Source organism: Vidua chalybeata, chromosome 1, assembly GCF_026979565.1.
Source record: "Vidua chalybeata isolate OUT-0048 chromosome 1, bVidCha1 merged haplotype, whole genome shotgun sequence".
NCBI lineage: Eukaryota > Metazoa > Chordata > Aves > Passeriformes > Viduidae > Vidua > Vidua chalybeata.
The window spans coordinates 116721703-116747495 of NC_071530.1; the positions used below are offsets into that span (position 1 = coordinate 116721703).

Below are 25793 nucleotides of genomic sequence, written 5' to 3' on the forward strand. Positions count from 1 at the left end.
GCTTGATGTTGTTAGAAACTATCCTCCAAAAGAAGTACATTTTTGTTGTTGTTGCCCAGCTGTTACTACCTGAAACAAATTGGTACCAAATTGTATCACCTTGCAGCGTGAAAAACTAGATAGGAGTGGGTGGAAGAGTAGATGTCCTTCACTGAGAAATGCAGAGTTTCAATTTGGTCATGTTGTCAGCAAAATAATCTCTTGTTTGCCTATCTAAAGGGTTAAATGGTCACGTAAGAATGCTTAAGTGTTATAAAGGGCTTCCTGTGGTTTCCCAGTCTGGAGATTGTTTACTTTGCAGAATAGATGGTATTGCCAGGGCCAAGGGAGAGGAGTATTTAAGTGCTCCCTGTGGATCAGGAAACAGAAGTCCTGAGACAGATGGTTGACCTACGGTGAGGATATTCATGTCTAATGAGGGAAGGTTGTGCATGTGCCCTATGTAAGCAGGGGAGACTCTAGCATGTTGCTTCTCTCAACCAAGCACTGCAACCCTCCAGCATTGTGAAAGGCTTCAGTGAATTGCTTCCACTAAGAGGCTGAATTAAGCTTTGTGGGTGTTGTAGGTTGATGATTTTTTCCCAAACCCAAAGGGTTTTATGGGTGAGACATTCTGTTTTACAAGAATTGATTTTTTTTTAACGACTACTTGTTTCTATCTTCGCCTGTTTTGAAACTGTACAGAAAGTGTGTTGAGTAGCTGTAAATGCAACAGTGGTTTTAGTGAAATTTTTAGAAAATACACTTTATTGCTTCCCCAGGAATAAAGACAGCTACAAAAATAAAGAGCACTGGAATAAGGGATGTATTTTACCTTCTAGAAATTACCGTAGTCCTCATGTTCTCTTCAAAGTCAATATTTCCTCTACCATTCTAGGTATATTAGTATAACAAATTGTAAGGAATTCTTAAATATGTTGTATTTTGGTAAACTGAGATAGTTTTAATACCCTTTTCAACCCTTTTACTTTACACTGAGTTCTTTCTAAACACTTGCCAATATCAGGAGGTGCAGAAGTACTGCTGCAGATTGTCACAGAATGGCAAGTGTTGAGATTTCAAATGGCAAGTACTTCCAGGTGAAGTGATATGCTGTTGTTTTCACTTTCCTTGCAAATTGTTTTTTTACAATTAAACATGAAAAAAGCTGAAAAAATCAGCTTTTGTTCAATCCCTTTTCACCTTAGAAAGCCCACATGCCTTAGGCTCAGAAGTGAATCTAAAAAGGAAATGTCAACCTAATGAAAAACAAGCAAGTGTTTTGAAAAGTCACAGTTTTTATTTGTAAATGTTCAACACCAGAGTGCTGAGACAGATCAGATTCTCAGGTAGTCCAAGGAGATCTGTTGCCATTGGGTCCTGAGATCATTGTCACACTATAAAATCTGCTGAGCAGCTCTCAGCTTCAAGGATGACTTGCAAAATTATCTACTATATATGCAAAATAACCAATGTGATCATAAAGATCCTGATTTTTTTAAAAGACATTTATATAACTTGTTGTTTAAGTACTGCATGGGAGTGCAGAACTCTTGCAAGACTCACTAGTGTCTGAGGAGTGCATGTAAAATTTTCCTGGCTAGCACTGAAATACTCCTTGAGCACACATGGTGTTACTCACAGGATGGTACCTGACTTGAGACATAAAGGAGGAGGAACTGAAAGAACTTCGTATTACAAAATTTGGGATCCTGATTCATGATCTCAGGACAGTAATAGGCTTGGCCACCTCCACAATAATGCTTTCTGTTATTTTTTTTTTCCAGTGGAAAATCTCCTACAAGATCCAAAGAGTCCCAAAAGAGTATTTCAGAGAAACAAGTGATTAGCTATTGGCTGTGGCAATACTAAAATATGCTGAAAAGGCAAAACCAGAGAAAAGGAAATCATATTAGTGTCCCCTTCCCTTTTTCATAACAAACCCAGGACAGCATTGCAGATGACTGGGCGGGTCCCTTCTGTTTTAGTAAGAAATGTTTTGATAGAGAAAGCTAAACCTTGCAATTTACTCCCAGAGAGGCTCTCTGGACTCCTAAGGTATAAAACATCTTCAAAGTTTCCATCACTTTAGTTTTTTGTTTTTTTTTTTTCATCCATAGATTGGAGAGTTATGACCTAATTGTCATTAGAGAAGAGACATCATTTGAGACAGAAAAAGATTTTTCAGGAAAAAAGCAAACACAGGAAGCCCTTAACTGAACACTGAGAGTACTCTGTGAATATACCAAATTTTATTGTTGTTTTGTATTACTTCTTTTAACCACTGCCAGAGACAGGGTGCTGAATTTGTTGGATTTGGCTCAGCAAGGACCTTCCTATTCTTTTATGAAAGTTTTTTTTTTTTTTCAAAAATTGCATTTGAGCAAGAAAATGTTGAGCTCCTGAGCATTTGTCCTGCTGTTAATTACTCAGAGGCAAATAAAAGGCAATCAGAGATCACACTGGTGTCAGCAGTCATTAACACAAACAAGTAAAGTCAAAGGATGGAAGAGAAAGAAGCAATGTTCAGATCTAGCTGTGTGACTTGGGAAATGCTCTTGTATTTCCTGCTTTCCCTGACAACAAAAAGACCAGGTAACATTCATGTACCAAACCCAAGGGCACCTGGGTCATTGATCACCTGTGCAGGCCCACCTTTAAATGTTGCCAGAGCCATATGTCCTTTGAAGAGCAAAGGAGGGAGCACAAAGGAAGAAGTTAGAAGGCAATGTTAGAGAGGAGGGTAGCCTGAGAAACTTCCCAGAACATGGCCTCAGGAGACCACTGAGACAATGGAGAGGGATTGCAAAGGTGGCAAGGCAGAGTTTTCAATGTACACTTTGATTTAATGAAAAGTAAAGCAGAAGGTGAGCAGATTCTCATGCAAATGTCCAAGGTATCAAGCCATCATGAGACTCTTCTGCCAGAGTGTTTGATCCCTTTCATTTTGCTTGATGAATATTCCCTCTGCTGTTCTCACATTAATGTGACCTGTCAGCTCTCCTCTGTGGGCATCTACCAGTGAACACAGTCCTTCAAGATATCACATGATCAGCATTCAGTGTTGGTTCCATTTAAATGTCAGATTATTTCATCATTCCAAAATCATGACAATGAAGATACCTTTAAAAATACACTGCCTTAATATTGCAGGCGTTTCCTCAAAGTCTAATACCACAAAGTATGAAAAGAAGGATCAGGTTCTTTAGAGGAGGGCACATGAAGCTCTTGCAGGCACAAGTACTGTAATACGTTTAAAATGCAAAGTCAAATCTGCCACCTCTCCAGCCCCCTGGCTCACCACTGAAACCCACCTGCTTGCTTGCCGTGTTTGACAGCATGTCTGGAGTCACAACACAATGCTGAACAGTATGGAAAAAACTCATGGCTCAAATCTTCCCTCCTGTTTTGTTGCTAGTTCCACCAAAACATACTTGACTTGCATTATATACTACTAAATAAGCAAAACAAATGTAAGGCTGAAGCAAAGCTTAATATGGAAAATCAGATGGAAAGTAGAATTAGATGGATAAATTCTTAATTCTGCCCACTGGAGCCAGAGCCTTGAGGCCAGAGTAATTCAGAACATTGTTGTTTTGACAAACAAATCTGTAACCTGAAGCCATTGGAGCTGGGACTGTACCTTGGAGCTACAGCTTATACTGACATTAAAATCTGTCATAAAGCCATGACACTCATCAGGTAGGAAAAAAAAAAAATACACAGCAAATTTCACTGTTTCATGCACTGACAAGTGTTATATTCAGGTCCTCTTCTAAATAGAGAATGCACTGTCCATACTTCTGTGTGTAAAATGAGCAAGTGCTAGGTATTAATATTTTACTCAGTTACCTGGCTTCTAAAATACTGAAGCACAAGAGAAGATATTTTCTTATAAACACTTTGAGTATAAACATGTGATTGAACAGATATAAATCCAAAATAATTTAGATGTTACCATGTTTTAATTGAGGGAGGTGAAAAATGATGGTGTAGCTATTTTTAACCCAGCACAGTTCTGCAAAGATTGATTTGAGGAACTCAAACCTCACAAATGTACATTTGGAGGAGTCCCAGGGATGGACACATATTAGTATGCACTCCTCATCTTGCAGTTTTGCACAGCTATGGATTATCCTCTTTGATGTCTCAGGCAGAAATATCAGGTGAAAGGACAATATGTAGTGTGATAGGGACCCTCAGAGGAAGAGGTTCCACAAGGAATAGTAACCAGCAGCTTCAAGGAGGTTATGAGCAGTGATGGGACAGTAACCTCTCCTGCTTTTTCAGAAATGCTTGTTTTTACATGTTGAACCTCACTTCACAGTAAATTTTCCCATGTCTGAGCAGAGGCAAGGCTTTACATTTTGTCTCTAGATTTACACAGAATTGCTGTGTGCAGGCAGGTGCTGTTTTCTTCAGCTTCCAGCTGGTGTGGATAGCTTTGTATTTTGCTAGGATGATCAGGCATGTCTGTGGTATGTGCTGTTTATTTAGAAGAATGCTTTATAAAGCAGTGGGGGCAATGAAGCTTTTGACCTGTAGCTCTAAAAACACATGTGAAGTCAATCAAATGAAATACAGAATGCAGACTGAAATATATCATCATGGATTTTGTTTCAACAAACTTAGCTGAACCAGAAGAGGACTATTAATGATAGGAAGTGTGAAGGAATGACAACAAGGTGTGGGGGGTGGGCGGGGGGAAAGGCACCAAAAAGACACGTGAACATTACTTATGGCAAGCTTTGGAGAATAGTAGAAACAAATACTCCTTATCTACTAGAGAGGAATTTTCTTGGAGGAGTAGGAAAAGGCAACAAAAAGCAGCGAAAAGAAACAAATGTCCCACCAACTGCACCTCTGCCTCCAGCTTGTCCACATTACACTGCCACCTCGGAGAGGAGACCAGAGGAGGCAAGAGGGAAGGTCAGAGAGAAAATTAAGGACTATGCATACAAGTGTATGCATCCATGAGCATAGGACAGATCCAGTCACACAGAGAGGAGCTGGCCCTGTGAACTTAGCTCACACAGGGCCATTAATTTGGACTGTAATAATCCAGACTGTAAATAAGTCCATAATTTGGACTGTATCCTGAAGAGGAGTTGGGTCTGCCACAGGGAGCTGAGTCCTGCATCCCTGTAAACACCAGTGCTGCGCATACCCTTGGTTGTCACTGGTGTTAAACATGGCTGATATTCCTATCGTAAAGAGTCTGTGCATGCTTTAAACTGTCTTTTGGGGTACTTGATACCATAATATTTTAACTGCAGTTGTGCTTTATTGTTACTGCAATTGCTGGTACTACTAGCTTTATACTTCTGTAGGATGCTTGATTATTTGTCTCACTATGCTTTTTAGAAGAATTATCAGATTAAACCATGAAAACAATGTCTAAATGTTTCTTTGAAGAGTGTAGAAACAGGATTAAAAATGAAAACCTCCTTACTAGAATAAAAGAAACCCTGCAGAGCTGTGATGTGACAGGATGACTAAGCCAAATATCCTTTCTTGAAGTGTCCTCTTTCCACAAGCAGATGGTTTGCTGTTATGATCAGGAGATCTGAAGCCAGAGAAATTATCCTGTTGTGAAAATGCCATTGGGGAGAACACATTTACTACCTCCTTCTTGTATTCTTTTCCTTACTTTTTCTTCCTACTGATGTGGTTTCTGTAAGCAGTTGTGGGAGACCTTATCCTATCCCCTGCAAAGGAAAAGAGGCTGTTCCTGCCACCTTTAAAGGAAATGCAAAGAACGTGCTGTTTCACATTTCCACTCCAAATTGTGAGCACAGCAACAGAGGGGGTTATAAAGTGAACATGACTGGATTGATGGAAGTAGGAAAGGAACCAGTAATCATTTATTGCCATGTATCTATTTTAAGGTCCTCCTGCAAATTTGCTGTTTTCCCCCAACTCCCCTTTCTAGCCACACCATCACTGATTTCTAATGTAATTCAGAATCTCAAAGACCATCAGCTATCAATGTTCAATTAACTCCTAAGGTGTGCTGTAGCGTCACACACCCTTGGATCTCAGTTTTAACATCCATTTCTGCCACAGCCAAGTCCTTCAGTTCCTGCTGTCCCAGGTCCTTGAGCTCAGCTGTCTCAGATGAGAAAACCTATTCCACCTCTGCTTGTGTCCATCTGGTGCAGCAGTGTCGCTGGCGCCCGGGACGAGTTCACTGCACATTGGCATGACTGCTTCCCACCTCTATCACATTCCACAAACCATACTGGACTTGCTGCTTTGCTCTATCTGTCTCAAGATACCTGTGCAACCAGAGTGACTCTGACAGACGCCTGACAAGCACAGGCACCTTGTCTTCAGAGTTCATGTGACCTCCAGTGCATCATTGGTGCCATGGTAATTTCACAACATTAAATTCAGACCAGATTGTGACCTACCCTTCTTGTGTGTGTCTTAGAAGCTCTCTCAAGCTGCTCCTGCAGGCAGCTTGATAGGTGCAAATTTCCTTATGGCTCCTCATGTGAGGAGTCTGCTGGGGGAGACATTCCAGAGTTCTACTGGAATATATCTTTACATCTTAATTTGTTTAGTTTATGTTAGAATTTCTGAGTTACTTGAGGCCTCTAGATGGGATTTTTTACACTTTCCCCCCATAATTTGTGTGTAACTTAGTACTGTTTACACTGTCAAATATTTTGTATTTCCAAGAAAAAGCCTTGTGGCTCCAAGAGCAAGACAATGGCATTCCAAGGAAATAATTTAATGAAAAGATTATGATCATGCATATATGGATGCCTCAGTTTCATAAGGTCACCTCCCAGAATGTTACTGCCTTTTCAGTTTCGCATTAGAGACATTGTGATAGCTGCCATTTTCAGGTCATTTGTATGCAAATGAAATATTGCAATGTTTTGCTTGCTTTCTACATGATTTGTAAGCACAATGCATTTACTTCTTCTTCATTATACTTTTCTCCCTAGAGCAATAGGCTTCTCTTATTGTAGCCCAAATTATGGCAAGAGAAACTTTCCTGGGTACATGAGCAATGGGCCATCTTGACCCTTTCATCTCTATTTCGTACTCTGTTGAGCGTTCCTTTATTTCCCAGAAACATCCTCAGGTTCCTTTTTAGTTGCTGCCAAAAATTGTCTGTCCATTGCATGAATTCAATCTCTGAGATCCAGAACTGGCATCTTTTTAGCTCAATAATAAACATTTTTTTACTTCTGGTACCATTAGAAATTTTTATTTTTCCATAAATTTTAATATTATTCCTTGTCCAAACGCTTACTGGCACAAACTTGTTATATAATAAAAGTTTACCTCTATATGACCAGAGTTTCACTCCTACCAAAAGTGAATTGTCTCTTCTAATACTGATGTCTTTGGTGCACCAAAATATCACGGAAAATCAGTTGTGTTCTGTAAACCTTCAGGTGGACGGGGAAGAGGAGGGAAAGGCACTGATCTCTTCTCTGTGGTAGCCAGTGACAGGATCCAAGGGAATGGCCTGCAGGTGTGTCCAGGGAGGTTAAAGCTGGATATAAGGAAAAGGCTTCTTTTTTCCAGAGGGGGTTGGGCACTGGAACAGGCTCCCCAGGGAAGTGGTCACAGCCCCAAGCCTGAAAGAGTTCAAGAAGCATTTGAACAGTGCTCTCAGTCACACTCCCTAGTGTGACTCTTGGGGATGGTCCTGTGCAGGGCCAGCAGTTGGATTTTGATGATCTTTGTGGGTCCCTTCCAACTCAGCATATTCTGTGATTCTATGATGCTATGCTGATTTCTTTGGCTGCCATGAAGAAGTGTGTTCCTTCCTCTACAGATCTATGCTGATGCTTTTAAATGCCTGTGAGATGTTGTGATGCTTTTACAAACTGCAGATTTTATCTTGCATGGGTTGTTTGTCCACCCTGCGTTTCTCCATCGCGGGTTCTGTGAATTCTCACACTGCCGGTGTTATGCTTTCCTGCCTCTGTCTCATTTGTAGAAAAATTGCGGGTGTATTTTCACGTCCACAACATCAAAACAGCATTTAACCTTCTCAAATTTCAGGCACGTCCTTCAAATGCTTTAAGTGGATTCTGGGTATTTCAGTATGTACTTCCTTGAATAATTTTTCCCAGATCTGTGATATTATCACAAACTGAATTCCAAAATCATTAAACTTTTTACCTTTCTATAAATCACAGCCAAATTTTTATTTTTACCATATTGAATTGTTTGTTTGAAAACAAACAATTCACGTTTCCCTTTATCTTGACTGTAGTGCTTAAATTGCTTTTATAATCTTTCATAATCAACCTTCTTTTCCCAAAATAATTTCAACAATCAAGGTGCTTCACATCTCTGTCAGAAACTGAGCTGCCTTAAAACTGGCACTTCTGTTTTATGGATACAGACTGAAGTACTGGGCAAACTACTTCAACTACCTTCTGTGGCCTGAAAGAGCTTTGATTTTGACAAATCGTTTAACTTCTCTGTTTCTCTGTTAGGAGATTTTCTTGCTGTTTACTATTGAGAAAATCAATTGTTCAATAATCATCTTGAGTGAGAAATTTGCTGTATGCAGTGGTGGATTTCACACTGAGCAGACTTTGTCTGAACCCATTCACAACTCAATCAGTTCAAATAGCAGAACCTATTTAAGAGATCTCTCAGGCTGTACAACACAGTGCATCTAAGATGCAACTAAAGAATTGAAACAGCATAGAACCTACAGGAGACAATTTGGGAAAAAATTAGTTTGTCAACTTTTTATTCCTAAAATTTTGAACCTGATGGTATCAGTTACCAAAAAGTGGTGAACTGATTTTCCCAAACAGATCCTGACAGAAATAGGGAAATTAATGTGACCTCTACATTGTAAGTGTATTGTCAGTGGACCTTATCTTAAATTTTTTGTGCAAAGATGTACTGTACATGCAGATTACAATATATATATGATAAAAGCGTGTCATTGCCAAAAGTAAAAAAAAGCAAAAACAAAACCAAAACACCCAGATGAAGCATCTGCAAAGCATCCAGTAATACTATTAGCTTCTCACTAACACTTGCAGACAATCATTGGCCTTGGTTGTAGTCTCCAAATGTTTTTTTTAAATTTCTGGATATTCAGCCAAAATATTTTACTTCTTTCCAGAAATAACCTAGCAGTACTGGAGAGCTGTCTAGTGAACAGCATAAATGAACACTCTTTACTAAGCTTGGTTACCTTGCTGTCCCAGTTATAGATTTCAATAATGGGGAGGTTTTAATTGAGTTAGTGGACATAAGTGGGATTAATATGCATTGCACATGTGCAACACTCTATAGGGAATGCAGCTTTTCTGATAACTTGTCTTCACCTGGCACATTCCTAATAACAAGGAAATCTTTCATTCTTGGAGCAACCGTTCAATGCAGGGAGTTAGTGATATAGATTTTCTTCTGGTCTGAACAGGTTATTTTCTATTGTTTATTGCTGTCATTTATGCTCATAATATGGGTTTTGCAGCAAAGCAGATAATAAATAAGCCTTACCTTCCTGCCCATTTCTATAATAAATTCTGTGGCATATTATAAAGATGATAAAAACTTCAGCTTTAAATGGAAGCTGTAACCCGAAGCCCTGAGTAACCACTGATCAGTCAACAGTAAGTGTGGAACATGACAGGGCAGGAGCAGTCTGACAACTTGAGAAGCACGTGTACCTTAACAGATGAAATACCACAGAATCATGGAGTAAGTAAGTTTGGAAGATCAGATCCCATTCATAGCTTAAAGCGGGGAAAACTTTGAAATTAGAACTAAGCACTACCACTCCAAACAAAATCTCTGCAATTTGCTAGAGGGACAATACATGCCACTGTGCTGAAAGTCTTGCAAAAATGAAGGTTAATGACACCAAGCAAATTTGCAAATTTGCACTGGTACCCAGTGCTTGGAGTTTAATAAGGACAATATGCTGCTGCCTGCAATTAGATGGGAAGAGTTCTTGATGGGAAGCCTTTAAGGAAGAAGGTACAGACAGACTGTCCTGTACCTAACTAGCAAATTTAATGATGTCCAGCGATATGACAGAGGATACTCCAGTCTCTGGGTGGAAAAAAACTCATTCATTTAAGATTTCATGTAGCCGTACTTAATGTGTACTTTAACCCAATACGAAAAGAAAGAGGAGAATGAAAATTTGTATGGCTTTTTAATCTGAGGTGGCTGAGAAATGGGGTCACACCTTCCTGTGAACTGCAGCCTTAGCAAATTCAGAGAAATTTTTTCCCTGCTCTTGGCTCTGAAAAAAATAATCAGAGCAAATTTTTAAGGAGTAGAACCACAGAATGAAGGAATCACGAGCTTGCATGATGCTGTGGTGCCTGAAAACACAATTTAGAATAAGCTTTTGGAGAAGGCAATGCAAGCACTACTCAGGCAGTAAACTTTACTGGTGACTCTCAGACTCCTCTTGCTAGGGTCTGTAGTGGGAACAGATGATAATATACAGGATGCCAAAGGGCTGAAGAGTGATCTGGTACCATGTCCGCAGTCTGATATCCATGCTTGGCTAATGATACTGGAAGGACTGAGGAACTGCACTTGTTAATGCTCTGCTTTGCTTACACCTACACAGACATCAGAAACCATTTTTCTACTGCTGTCTTTTAAAGCTGTTTTGTAGTCAGAGGTAAGGTGGCAGTAAAGCCAGGTAGTGAGGAATAAAAAGTGTGAACTGAAGAGAGGATGTGTTGTGCAAATGAGAGAGCTGTTACAGAGAGTATAAGCATGCATTTCGTGTAGCAAAGAGTACAAAGTTTAGGTGACATTTAATGCTGCCAAACTGACAAAAGCCCTGCTTCTGAGTGATTATGCAACGAGCAGCACTGACTGCTGCCTAGCATTGCTTTAGGTGGTGAACACAGCACAAAGAGAACATTGAAATGGCAAAGTCACGCACTTAGGAAAGGAAAAATCTGAGTATCAAAGTACAGCTTCAGGGGCCCCTGACTACACCAGTGTTTCATGACATCTCTGGGAGAAACCACTGCAGAGAGAGCTCTACCTCCCACCTGTGGGTTGGGGCTGCAGCCTCATTCTGTTGGGAGAACATAGCTAATGAACTACAAGAATTCTGACTGATCATAGATTTTAAGGCAAGAGGGTGACTGGTCAGCTTATGAAACAGCCTCCACACTTCCTTGGATGAATTTGGACACACACATACACAGAGTTGCAAATTCGCTCTGTGTCATTAAAGCCACGTGTCCCAGGAAAACCTTTTGTGAAAGGTTGGGTCCATGCTCCAAAAGCTCTGTGATTTAAATTTCCACCCTCCAATAATCATAGAAATATTTTGAAGTGCAGAAAACAATATTTTTCTCTCCAAGCCCATGGAGAAACTGTCACCCCACCCCCAGCCTCCAACACTGTTCCCATAAAAATATGTCTGGCTCCCTGTTGAAATTTTTGGGCGCAAAATGTGTAACTACAACAAAGTTGCAACAAGTCAGACAATCAGAGACAATCAGACAATCTTAGCTATTGGTGGTGCTATTAGCAATGCCTGCTTTTATAACCACAAGGGAAAAACATCAGTGAAAAACATCAGTTCTTTGTACTGCATAGTACAAGGCTCTAAGAAAATGGTCTTCATGACTTGTTTCTTAAATGCATGTTGTTGAAAATCTCATGAAACTTGAATTGCAATCTGATATTGTAAAAATAGCTTTCCTAAAAATATATTTTCCACAATATATCTTTAAATCTTTCTGTGTGTATTTTTAACATCACTCATTTTTTTTTTTTTATTATCAAAACTTATTCCAAGGACATTAAATTATGGTCAGGTTTCTCATTATCAAGGCACTACTCTGTTATTAAAAAAAAATATGGAGAGAAAGAGATCACAAAAGGGCAGACACAAAGAGATTATATTTTATTGCAGACCTGACACATTGGTCTGCTCTTGTTAAATCAGTCTGGTGACTATGTGGGACTTTGTGAAATACAAATACACAAAACAATTTTCCCTTCAGCATGAAAGGATAAGACAGCAAAGCAATCTCACTTGGAGCCTGGAACAAGGACAGAGACTGAATCACACAAAAAATAAGAGGGTGGGGAGGTTTTTTTCCCTTAGGCTTTTATTGGTCTGGAGAATAAGAGGCTGTATATGAGGCAAAGGTGATGCTGCTATTAGGTGTTTATCTGATGCAGTGTGAGCTGCCTCATATTGCACCCACCAAGAGCTGGGTTTCCCCCATTGCACAGGCATTTGGCATTTTGAATCCTTTTAAAACAAAGTAGCTCATGGGGTTTGCTTTCACACACATACCCACATATTCACACACTCCTGTTGAAAGAGAATAAAAAATTGAAAAAATATCTTCACCATGGGACACTTATCACCATGGGATATCGAAGCTGACAGAGACCAAAAATTGTTTTAAAAAGAGGTTGTACAAGAGCTAAGTGAAGGGAAACCTTGAATTTTAAAATGAGGTTTCAGTCTCAAACAAATTAGAGTAAAATACAAAATTCTTAGTGTAATGAGACAGGAATCTAGCTCTTGTTTAACAGATAGCTCTGAGAAAATGAGTGCTAAGAGCCTGTGATACCTACAAGGACTTGTCCAGAGGAGTCAATACACAGGATTATTTTAACTTACTGCTAGATGCAAAGATATTTAATGGAAAAGGAATAATTCCATCAAATATTTTGTTTTAGTCAGTCAACAACTGCCAATAAAAAAAATTGTTTCATCATTTTCTTCTGACCATGCTAGGTTATAATCTCATCACAATGATGGTTTATAATCTCCTTTCCATGCTGCTTTTAAGATGATTCCACACATTGTTCAAGCCAGGCTAGATCAGACTTCTGTTCAGCACCAAATAGGTTGCCTAGCACTATAAATAACAAAATCTCCTTTTCTCCATCATCAGCTTTCAATCACAACACAAGTGTAATGCGACTTTAGGAATTCTGTTTAATACCTTGGTACTTCCATGGGCAAAGATGAAAAGCTTCTCTGCAAAGTCAATAGGTCTCCTGAGAAGCAATGCAAGTGCCACAAGACCTTTTTAATTGCTTTTCTTTGGCTGACTTTAACTGATGCTGTGGGCATTTGTTCTCACCACAGCAGTTTGGCCTTCACTGCCCTTTGCTCACACACAGCTATTTCAGTAGAGAGCAAGTGTATATACAGATGTGTGTGTGTGTGTGTGTGTGTGTGTGTGTGTGTGTATACATGTATATATGTACATGTATATATATATATGCAAGTGGCAGTGTGAAAAAAAATAGAATAAATATTTTACATAGACAATGTAGAGAATCTCAGCATAACAATTCATATCTAGAGACAGTCTCTGTATAGGGCTTTTTGTTTAAAATCTCAGTGCTGGACAAGAAGTAAGACATAAATGCTGTATATTATGCTTTTCATTACTTTGCATTCACTCAATTCATTCCTTTCAAGAGCCTTTTAAATGCTATTGAATTTGCCTCAGTGCCATCTTCTTTGCCCTAATTCCTTCGCTCCCTGTGCTTTCAATCACAGTGTCCTGCAGGTCTACTGCCCTTCAGGATCAGTGCAAGGCCTGTCTATGGAAATAGAAATAGCTAGGAGAGAGATTCAAATAAGATCAGCTAAAGAAAACAGTGATGTTCTTTACTACAGTGGTTAATGGTACTAATTAATTTTTTTAAAGCTTAACTTTAAAAAATTACTTTCAAAAAAATCCCTATTCTCTCTATTCTTTTTCAAAAAGTATATATTAAAAATAGAATGGTTTTGGGCTCGAGTTTTTAATGCCAAACTATCAACCCCAGTGCTCCTCAGTAGTTTCTTTTAAAGGTGCTAGGGAATTAGGGTGCTTCTTTGTTAAAACTGTCTTAATGCTGACTGTTACTTTCTTTGGTGGAAGTGCTCATTCTGCTGGGCATTTTACTTCAGAATGCCCTGCATTAAAATCTGCCTACAAAAGACACCTACTTATTTACCACATCCCCAAACCTGAGAGCAGCTCACACCCACAAACACCCACCAACAGCTCAAGTGGAGATAAAACACACCACTTTATCTTCTGGTGTCAGGGAGAAAGGACTGGAGGGAGGTCACTTCTTTCAGTAACCTAAATCTTGCGTAGGGACTTTATTGCCATGATGATTTCGAATGAGCAACCAAAGCTCACGGGTCATGCTTGGCCCAGGGCTTGGTGTGTGACACATCCCTGCTGAACTGTGTTCACCCAGCAGGTCTCCAGGCCAGGCTTGCTCTGTGCCCAGCACGTTTTGCCATTTCTAATTAAACCCAAAACTGCTTTCAGCTTTGATGATCTTCCTGCTGCTTTTTCCTTCCCCCACAACTAATTTCAGACGTTCACATTCAGTGAGATACAGGAATAGAAGCAACTCAGCTTGCAGTCGCCCTGCAAGGAAAGCTGAATATAAACAGGTTTCTGAGCTACAGTTTACACCAAAAATCAGAACACTGGAGACAATGTAGCCTGGTTTGTTGGAACTGGCTGCAAAGATCATACCAACTTCCTAAACTAACTCTGAAAAATAGCCTCCAGCTAATTCATGTCCCTTCCTAAGCTGCCTGTGACCCAAACTACCCCTCCTTAGTGGGGTGACTGTCACTCTTCTTGCTCCACCCGAAGCATCATGATCTGGCCTTACCTAATATGACCTAATCTAGAGCAAACTGCAGCCCCCTAGTTGCACACATGCATGGCCTTCCAAATTAGTGCCTCAGTGCTCTCGGTTTTACTTAATCACATTTTGAATTCCTCTGTTCTCTGTGAACCTCCTCAACCTGCTTGAATGAACCTGCTGTTTCTCTATCAATATAATTTATTAATCTGTTTTGTTGTTGTTGTTTCTGGAGGGAGCCTTACTCTCTGCCTTTAGTGTATAAAAGAGGGGTACATGCCAAGCAAAAAAGTAGCACCAGGACATGGTGTCAATCTAACAGAGTTACTGCTTCTGGGAAATTTTCTGTTCCTAAATTATTCTGAGCTAGTTCAGAAAAGAGTTTCTTGTAAGAAGGTAGTTAAGAAATTCCCCTTTTGCCCCAAGGTTACAACTTATTTTGTTAGACCAGATGACATGACAGCATGATTCTATCAGGACAAATCAAAGTTTACTGAGCAGATCTGTGTTCTATAACCTGATTTATTGGTGCCATCTGCCAATACCCATGAACAGATGCTATGTAGGACCTCACTAGTGTGCAATAATGACTGGGAGAAACCCACTGCAAATGACTGAATTTTTAAAGTTACTGAGTGTAGCAGGAGAGATAATGAACATAATGAAAAAAAAAGTCTAGGAGAATGTATCCCATTGTTCATTTTTCAGTTCTGATTCTCTGACAGAAGTACTTCAGAGCATCTTCATCTACATATGTGGGTATGAGATGTAAAAATAAACCAAGAACTCACAATTTCCTGTGATTTTGCTCCAGTCTTTGCTATTATGTGCTTCAAAGAAAAGAGAGCATTTTGGTGTGAACAGTTACAGTCACAGCTTATCCAAAATCAATGAATTCTTCATGATTGCAAGAGTTCTTTTTATGGTCGTATTCAAGCAGGTCAGGATTGCCATACTGCTAGCACTAATGTCTTTCTTTTTACTGTTTTTCCCCTGCTCTGCAGCTATGTTCAAGCCCCGTGTACTCTGAGGGCATGCCAAGGTAGAAGCAAATGATTTGCAATTATTGCCACCAGCAACATTAATTTTGCATTCCCATCTCTTCAAAAACACAAGGGAGCAAAAAGAGATAACCAAAAGACAAGCAGCTTGTTGGGGTGGAGATTGGAAGTGTGCCTGGTATCAGTGGAGGCACTGCAGAAGTTGAGGCAGAGCAGCCCCAGCTCCTGCAGCCCCAGGGAACACTTGTAGAGGTGCAGGAGCAGCCCAGTCCCAGTGTCCTCATGGCCCTAGTCCGGCCTCCCACTGCCTCCTGCCAAACTAAACATCCATCTCTTAGGAGCTGCATTAAAATTATAAGCTGAAGTTGTAGTCATGGAAGGACACTTTGCCTTCTTGCCTAGCGTGCCCTATTCAACAGCCCACTCTGACCATACCTAGGGCATCACATGGAATTCATTCAAACATGCTCAGGAGCAGGTTGTTAATGGACACAGCCTATCCAATATCTGACAAAGCTGTAAAATCAGGGAACAAAACTTTCAAGAACTGTCACTCTTTCAAAGGCTGAATTTGGAACTAAAGCTGAAGAGCCGAAGAGTAGAAATCCTCTCTCCCTTATTGTGCCAATTCATTAAAATCACACACTCATGGAAATTCTCCATAGAGAAATTATCACTGAACTATTAATACAATCTTTCTGAACTATTAATATGATCTCTGGGAGCTTTGATCCACCTTGGGAACTGATTATGTAAGTGCACAGGCCTGAAGATGCTGTTTTTATCCTCAGTTTACATGACATTTCACTTTAAACAGTTTGTTTATGACTGATATCTTCCTGAATCTGGGGGCAATTATTTTCTTTCCAGGGGAATTGTATTTGTATTTGGACAGTAGTAAACTATCAAGCATGGTTGAGATAGAAGTTCATTGGGATGTGTGCTTGGTTTTCTGATTAGAAAGGGTAAAGGTTATGAAAGCATTTTAAAAATGCTTATTTCTCAAAATTCAGATGTTCTGTAACCTAGAAATGTGCTGTAATATGGATTTTGAGCTCAGGTCTTTGGTCTATGATGTCAATTCATGTAGATTGAAAGGAATGACCCTGAACATCATGTTGGATTCATTCCTGTTTTTCATATTCCAAAGATGGCTTTGCATTCCTGACACACTTGGGTGTGAGGAGATGCTGGAAAATCATGTTGATTTTTAGCTTCCAGGCAGTTCCAAACAACACCATAGTAAAAAGTTTCTGATGCATACTTATGCCAAAAGAATTAGGCGTTGTCAAGGCAAGAACAGGCAGAAAGAAAGAACAATTGTTTCTAATTGACCTCATAGCTTCCAAACAGCCCTCCTAAGCTATTTAATGGAATATTGTGTACCAAAGGTTTTCAGTTCCAGGCTCAGTTCAAAAATTTTTCTGCACAGGAGGTCTGAGCAGTGACAGGAAACTATGATTGCCATAACATTGTGCCCTGACCTGCAAGCTTGGAGATACTTCTATCTGAAATGAAAGATGTATTGAGGCCTGCATGGATTTGGGGGGGGGGGGTCTGCTGCAGCTCCACTGTGTTCATTACTTTCTTTTTAGGCATGATAAAGAGGAGAATAACTGAAAACAATGAAGAAACAAATATATAAAGCAAAACAAAGACAATTCAGGCAAAAGAATAGGCCCATCAATGGCCCCAGTTTCATTAAATCAACTCAAACTCTATGTTTGGATGATTTTCTCTCTCTCAATTTGCCTATACTTCTCTGGGAAGGTGCCACTGCAGCATTGCTAGATACATTCCTTATTTTAGATCAATTTAAGTCCCAGTGAAACAGGCATGGTATGACTGGAGTGAGCCAGCTGTCCAAGAAGATATCTGAAGTTCTTTCACTGAAGTGTGGATTGGATGAGTGTACAGTGAGGTGGATTGAGAACTGGCTCAAAGGCAGGTCCCAGAGGGCCATAATTAGTATCACAGGGTCAAGTTGGGGTCCTGTCACTGGTGGTGTCCCACAGGGTTCAGTTTAACTTATTCATCAATGACTTTAATGAAGGGGCAGATGGTTCCTCAGCAAGTTCAATAGGGCAAGAGGGAATGGGTAAAAACTGATGCATGGGAAGCTCCACCTAAACATGAGGAAGAACTTCTTTACTCCAGGGTTAGCACAGGAACAGATTCCCCAGAGGGGTTGTGGAGCCTCCCTCACTGGAGACACTCAAGAATCTTCTGAACTCAGTCCTGTGCCATGTGCTCTAGGATGACCCTGCTTGAGCAGGGAGTTTGGACCTGATGGCTGCAGCCCCTTCCAGCCCAATCCATTCTGTGATTCTGTGATTCCCTGCTATTGCTAAGGAGCAGGTTAGCTTGATTAGGATTGGATTGGATGTGTTTATTTACTCTGCAGTTTCATTGCTGAGCAATGTTCTAATGTGTCCAGCCTTGTTTTCAGAAGAGAAGACAGTAAAAAATAATTAGACCAATTCATGTGTACTATATTTCATTTATAACATTGGAATAAAACCTAAGTATATCCTCAGGATTGGGTATTTTTGACAAGGAATCAGGTTAAGAAAAGGCTCCGTGATCCCAGAGTCTATTTCACAGTAGACTCCAAAAAATGTACCTCATTATAAAATACACCTTCCCAAGGAATCACAAGACATGAGAAATCAAAAGAGAATTCCTAAAAGCAAAAGCTCTCCAGCAGAAAATCAATTTCAGCCACTTTCACTTTGCCCCAGGGAAAGCAGCAGAGGCACTAAGTGGGGTGTGGGAAATGTCTCATACATCTTCCTGGAGCTGCATAAGGCAGACCTCCAGACAGGAGCTTTTCTTTCCAAGACAGCTCTGCTCTAATTAGGGACTTCTACAAAATTAGTATGTTGCCGTTCTAAACAGTGTCTGGATGATTCCCATATCAAATTTCTTTGGGATTTTTTTTTGGTTTTTTTTTTAAAGTCTTTGTCCTTGTTCAAATTGACAGCCTTACAAAAGCAGGTGGACTGAGGGATGAAGGTCAAATTGAACTTAATGTGCTTAATAAGGCAAGGAACAAAGTTTAGAAGAAAGTTACACACACAAAAAATGTTCTTTGGTTGTTTTGGTTTTTTTCTGACTGTCATGCTTCCTTTTCAAGAGTCTTTGTGCACTTTTGGGTGCACCTTCAAAATTAAAATAAAGCAATTGCCTTTAAATAAAATTGTTATATTAAGGACTTTCCTATAAGACAGATGTGTGAGATAGAATATAGTTTATAGACTCAACAATCTATGTTGGGTGAACATAAGATTAATTTTCTATATAGGAAAGTGCATCCTGCTCCTTTTTTTCCTAGAGGTGGAAACCAACCTCTGACTGGTTCCTATAATTCTCAGTATTTGGGCCTTTCTCGATATTCTTAAAGCTGGTCAACATGTTCTAAAAAATATATGTTCCCCCTTGAAAATGAAGACTGACTGATGTTTCCCACTAAAAATTATGATTAATATAATTTGTGCATTCCAGCAGGAAGGCAAAACAATTTTTCTTTTTCAGGTCAATATAAATCTCTGTGTCTTAAAATTATTCCCCCACTTCCAATCTTTCATTTCTTCACTTTCCTGTTCTTCAGACTCAGATTGGATTTTCTACACTGACATTATCTGCTACAGTACAGCCTCGGAAAAACTGTAACAATTTACTTCCAAAGTGCAAAGGAGTCAGAAACTTCTTCCTTATAGATACAGCTTGTGGGATGGCAGCCAGCTTGACAAATATAGAATTAATAATAAATAAATAAAGAAATAAATGTAAATATGGAACCTTCCAGTTTGTCTTAGATTTGGTGGGGGGTTTTTTGTGGGTTTTTTGGGTTGGTTTTTTTGTTTTGTTTTGTTTTTTGCTTTATTTTTTTTTTTTTGGTAAAATAATCTGTGAAAAGCTCCAAATCTTAAAATCTTCATTCCCATGTGTGAGGAAGGCAACTGAATTTGTGAATTTTGCATGAGATCGGCATTTTATGGCTCTGGTCTGCAATAAACCACAATTTTAGGTTATCACATGGTAGAAAATCACTTTGGGCTTCACACTTCTGTCAGTCCATGTGTTTTGTTAGGTGGGCTCAGACTCTCTGCAGCAGTTTCTCAGCAGCCAGTTGAAGTCACTGCAATGTGCAGCACTGCAGTACTTTATCTCAGTCAGATCTGCATCCTAAACTCCCATGAAAAGCAGTGGAAATACACTCTTCTTTATTGAAAATGAACACCCCAACAGGACATATGTCATCCTTGAAGAGAATTATAGAATCATAGAATCACTGAACAGAATCATAGGGTTGGAAAGGATCTTAAAAGTCATCTAGTTCCAATCCCTCTGCCATGGCAGGGATGCCACTCATTAAATCAGGTTGCTCAGGACCCCATTAAACCTGGCCTTGACCACTTTCAGGGATAGGACATCCACAGTTTCTCTGTTCCAGTTCCTCTGGAAGTGGAAGGGTGCTGTGTTCCAGCAGCCTCTAAGAAAAGAATGTCTTCCTAACCTCTAATCTAAACCAGCCTTCTTTTTGTTTAAAACCTTGTTCTGTCACTCTCTGCCCAGATAAGAAGTCCTTCTCCCTCCTTTTTATAAGCTTCCCTAAGGTACTGGAAGGCTGCAATGAGGTGTCCCTGGAGCCTTCCCTTCCCTAGGCTGAACAACCCCCACCCTCACAGCCTGTTTTTGAAGGAAAGGTGCTCTATTCCTCTGATCATCTTTTTGGCTCCTCTGAACTCACTCTAACAGGATGACATCTTTCTTGGGCTAAGGACCCCAGATTTGGGGGGGCGGGGGGGCAGGTGTCTCAAAAGCTCAATTCATCAATTTATTTAAATGGAATTTAAAATGGGATCACCTGTGATGTTACACTGCTTGTCCTCCTGTGTGCTGGCCTGATTCGCCAATAGTCCTTCACAGTATATCCAATATGCAGATTTGTAATGACTTCAGATCAACTGGCCTGTCTGAGGTGGAAGTGGCTTATTTCACTGTATAGCAAAAGTAAAAGTTATCACTTAATGCCTGTGGCTGCTCACAAACATTACTCTGGTATGGTTTTAGATGATGGCCAGGGCAATCCATGGCTAAAGAGTATGGAGAGTCCTGATGATATGCCATGGTTACAGGAGGAAGTGTATGCATACATATTGCTAAATCTGGGGGAAAAAATGACCTTGAAGCAACACAGAAGCTCTGCAGAGCAGGCATATAAGGGGATTTTTTCGAATCATCTCACAAATCCACCCCGTATTCTCACCAGCTGTGCTCAATCTCTGATGCTCAGGAGGAAGGCGAGAGAAAGCCCCAGGACACCCTGTGCTAATTGTGGGGGGAAGGAACCTGCCTGGGTCCCAGAGCCAAAACCCTGAAGGAAGAGACCTGATTACAACTCTGCTTTTCGTGCTGAGCTGTAGAGGTTAGGAGAACACACAGGGTGAGGACGGCTTCATCAGAATCTCCCTTCACAGCAGAGAGACAGGCTCCTCTCCTCCCCTTGGAAGCGTATTTGCACACAGGAGCAGCGGTCGTCTCATTATTTATGCCACGGGGAAAAAAAAAAATCCTAGGCTATTCCTTGACTGGCGTTTGTTAGATAAGATCGTAGGTACAAAATACCCTTCACAATGTACAATAACCTGGAAAAACAGGCCAGCCACCACCTCCTCTTCTCTTAGGCGCGCCGGGCTGGCAGAGCAGGGTAGGATGCCGTGGTGAGCACCTCGCCAGCGGGACACTACCTGCATGTTAATGCCCTGCGTGTTTGTGCTGAGCCTGGCAGCGGCAGCGAGCGCGGCTCCCGCAGTTTCCATGGTGCTGTCATGGTGCACTCTCCCCACACCTTCACTTATCAGCATTTCCCACCCATCCTCCTCCCTGTAATATGCTGCTTGCTCACCCTGAAAGGTCAGCCATTGTAATGATGATTTTAGCAGGGGGAGGCAGGGAGGCCGAAGGGTGAAAAGGTGAGCTCTGAGCAGCGCTGTGCGTGGGAACCGGGGGTTTGCCTTGCGCTGTACAATGAGAAATTAGAAAGCTTTCCCTCGAGGGAGCGGTGCTCATCAACCCCCTCTCACTTCCCAGGCCGGCCGAGTCAGATGCCCTGACGGAGTTAAAAAATGTTCATGAGAAGTGGCTGGAGACCCGACTTTAAATCTTCAGCATCTCCTCGGCAATTGATGTGTCAGTGTGTGGAGGGGCGAAGGGACTGCCTCTGTCCACAGAGGAAACTGATACAAACGCTTACAGGCATCTTTTTTGTTTTTCCATTTTCCTCCTGCTCCCTCCCAGTGCTCGTTTGCAGATGGAAAGAGACAGATTTTCCCTCCGACTTTCATCTTATTGACTGCCGGAGTAAAGCGCCGCATCTCTTAACTGCTTTCCTTTCTTTCTTTCTATAGGACAGCTTTCCTGCACGTTTTGGAGGAGTCCATTTTGTCAATCAGCCCTGGTACATCCATGCCCTGTACACGCTAATCAAACCATTCCTCAAAGACAAGACAAGGAAAAGGGTAACTAGAAGGGTGAGGGGTGGGGGTGGAGAGGAACCTGCAGACCTGGATTTTCCAGGTAGCTGTGCATTTTCTTTTCTAGTTTTTTGTCTCATTTTTCCATATGGTATAAGAGAATCGCTGCTGTTATCAAAAATTAGAGTTTGGAATGGTCTGGACTGAATCAATAACTCAGCCAGGGACCAGAAATTTGCTATCACTAACAAAGCATGGATACATTTTACTGGGACATGCTCAGGGATAGAGAGAATTTGCAATGTGGAAGGATTATCAGGCCTGGCTGAAGTAACTTGCAAGCAAGGGAAACTTCAGCTCAACTCTTTTTGTGGGAGTAAAAATTCATATTTCATTCCTTCAGCAGGGTAACTGTTTTCACATGATGGTAACCCACTTGCGTCCACCAACAGTACCCATGCCTGAAGGCTGTTTGCTCACACTGCAGAAGAGGTAGATCTTCTCCACTGAAACCCAAGTGAATTGGTGGTTCTGCAGTCATCTTAGCCATTTGTTCTCTGCAGTCTGTCAAACAACAGCTGAATAATCCCTCAGGAGACCTCAGAGCCCACCTGAGCTGGGTCGGACTAGGCAGGAAAAGGGTAGGACCCACCTGAAAGCAGAGGGATTAGAGAAACATGTGTTGCTGAAGCAGCACTGAGTGGTGACACAGCCTGATACATCCCTGGAAATGTCTGTCCTGGGGTGCAGGGCTAGTGGCCCTCTCAGAGGCTGAAGTCCTACTCTCTGCCTGCTTTCAGTAAGCTCCACTGTCACTCTTTTCATCTCATTGCTCTTCATGTAAGCCTCTATCCTCTTACAGTAGCTATAATCAGTCATAATTCCTGACTTCTGCATCTCCTGATCTGGTATTTAAGAGACTGAAATTGTCAAGTGCCAAAAGCAAGCAAGTCGGAGTTTACAGAAGTGTTAGTAGTGCCAGCCTAATTCTTCAGCTGCCCACCCCGAAGTTAATCCCCCCTCTTCTGCCAATTGAGTAAGTCCTGAGAGCTTTTGAAATTCCCACCTGAAACTGCAGTGTCAACTAATGACACTTCACACCTCATTAGCGCTGCTATAATTGTACTTAATGAAGTAAGGAGTCGGTGATGACTTTGAACTTTCTTTTTTTTTTTCGTTAAAGATCTTTCTTCATGGTAACAACCTGAACAGCCTTCACCAGCTAATACACCCTGAATGCCTGCCCTCTGAATTTGGAGGGACTCTGCCTCCCTATGACATGGGAACATGGGCTCGAACGCTCCTGGGTCCCGACTACAGCGATGAGAACGAGTACACCCACACCTCCTACAACGCCATGCACGTGAAGCACGCCTCCTCCAACCTGGAGCGGGAGGCCTCGCCCAAACCCATGAAAAGGTTGGTACTGCCTTCGAAATCAGCTCTTTTTTGGCTCTCTGAACAGGTTCGGCATAAATCTCACAGGAAGGGCTCATCTGGTTCGAAGAGAGGCTGCAATTTGGCAAACGTTGATGGTGAGGAGCACTTCACTCTGGGCTGTGCTTGTGGTGTGGTGGGAGAAAGGAAGCCTCTTGGTGGAACCGTAATTACTTGTCTGATTACTGTGCATGAAAATGAGGGGAAATTAATGAGCCCTTGCACAGAGCATTACAGAAAGTAGATCAGGGCGAGATGCTGTCCTGCACGGCGCAGCGCACTCAGCGGCACCACTTCAGCACTGGTCCTTATTCCTTGCCGCTGCTCTGCTGCTGCTGACCCGGCTGTTATCGATGAGGGATTTACCTCCTTGAAAAAGCAGCTTTTGTACGGTGAACACCACTGCCCTCTAAAGGCAAAAGGAGTTGGTCTTCTCCCTCTGCTTCTGCTCCCACTTGCTCTGCAAAGCCCTGCAAAGGCAGTTGTAGAGCTGTTTTTTTAAATGCTCTGATTTTAGTTCTAGTGATTGCATTCAGCTCCGAATGCTCCAAATGACACCTCTGGAGAGTGTTACCCTCAGTAGCCTGGACTGATTGTGGGGATGGGGTCAGGAAGTCGGATACCTGGCACAGAGCTGTGGGTGGTATGGCTCAGCCAACACCAGCTGCAGTGAGCCATGGCCGTGTAGGCTCCCCTGTGTGAGTGTAACATCTGCACTTGCCTCACCCTTGGCATCCCACTCAACAAAACTGCTTTCCGTGCAGATCACAGTGGTGCTTTCCTCGCTGCTGCCACTTGATGAGTGCAGTGCTCACAGGCACAGCGTCACTCTTGGTGACAGGGAGCGGCCATCATTTTGTCACAGCAAAATCAAAGCTGACAACACAGACAGGCCATAATGTCCTGCAATTAATTTTGAAAGTCTTTCATCTTCAGAGGAAAAAGAAATGCATTCTTGATTCACAGCTCCCTTCCAAGTCAGAGGGATGCCATGCAGCTGTGTCTGCAAAGTGAGGCCTCGTGCTGGAAACACTAACACTTATGACTGACTTCAAGAGCTCACAGGGCTACAAGACTTTCAGGTTATGAGCTTGCAGCCTTGCCATGAAGAGGGGTGGCTGCCTGCATTGTCAGCAGTTCTGACTCCTGACCACCAACTGAGGCTGGGAGCCAGAGTGAGTTTACAAAGCCTGCCCCAGAGAGTTGAGTTTAAACCAATTTATTTTTTATAAATACTGTCAGTGAAACACACTGAATTAGTATTAGAAAAATACTACATATTTCATTATTCATAAACTATATCCCCATTTACGTAGCTTTATAGAAAGAAATCTGCAGTTTTTTTTAAAATCCAAGTATTTGAGAGCTGTTCCCAGGTAAATCTTTGCTGAGGATCTGATCCTTGGCTGCAAAGCAGGGAGGGTCTTATTGTGCCCTCAGGGGAGAATCTCAGCTTGAAAATTAGTTCAGTGCCAGGAAACCATGCCTTCAGGCAAAGCCTTCTTTTATAATCTGTTCACTAATAAAAAAGTGCACTAATACAAATACGGGGAGGGGATGAATCTAATTTGTCATGCTGCCTCTGGGCAGACTAGATCTAACTTTTAGTCTAATTTCCTTACTCGGCAGTTAAGTCAACCATCTGATCCTGCACCCCGTGGTCACTACTTGCTGTTAAAGGTGAAAAGTTCACAGCTTCAACAGATTTTCTCCTATGAGTATTTGCTTTGATTCTTCTTCTCCTGAAATTATGGTTTGGCCCGATCACAGGTAAAAGCCTATGTTTAGAAAGCATGATTGTGTGCTTTATTAGATTTTTTTTAACCAGAGTTATATCTAAGGCATCTAGAAAGGTCTCCAGACTTCTACCAGCATTACCTGCCTTTATATATCTCCCCTCCTTGCCTCTTTAGGTTCATATATCTCTAACACAATGTGAAACTCAGGCTATGACTGATATTTCTGGATACTCCAGAGAGGTTTGCACTAGGCATAGGTGATCTTCTAACATTATTCTTCATCTTAAATATAACTCCCTCACAATTGTTCTATCATTTCTTTCCCTTATTAAAACAATTTCTAGTTTTATTGAAAAGATCTCCTCTGCTCCTCCTTTTGTGGCATACATTCTTAGGTAACATGTTAATTTTGTGGTTTTCTGATTAAATTATTAGTTTAACAAAAAATAAAGGTCAAGGTCACTGACTTTTTCTTTAGCAGTCATGTTCCACTGAAAGGGGCAAATATGCAAAGACTGAGGCTTCTTAGGTTTCTGCAATTTAAGGCTGAA

General features: G+C 41.2%; 1 protein-coding gene across 1 annotated transcript in view; it reads left to right on the forward strand.

The window, feature by feature from the left end:
* Positions 1 to 25793, forward strand: part of CLVS1 (clavesin 1) — a 98442-nt gene that overhangs the window by 56681 nt on the left and 15968 nt on the right. The window contains exons 4-5 of the mRNA XM_053962928.1: positions 22001 to 22111; positions 23250 to 23485. Of these exons, the coding sequence (XP_053818903.1) occupies positions 22001 to 22111; positions 23250 to 23485 (347 nt within the window). The remainder of the gene's footprint in view (positions 1 to 22000; positions 22112 to 23249; positions 23486 to 25793) is intronic.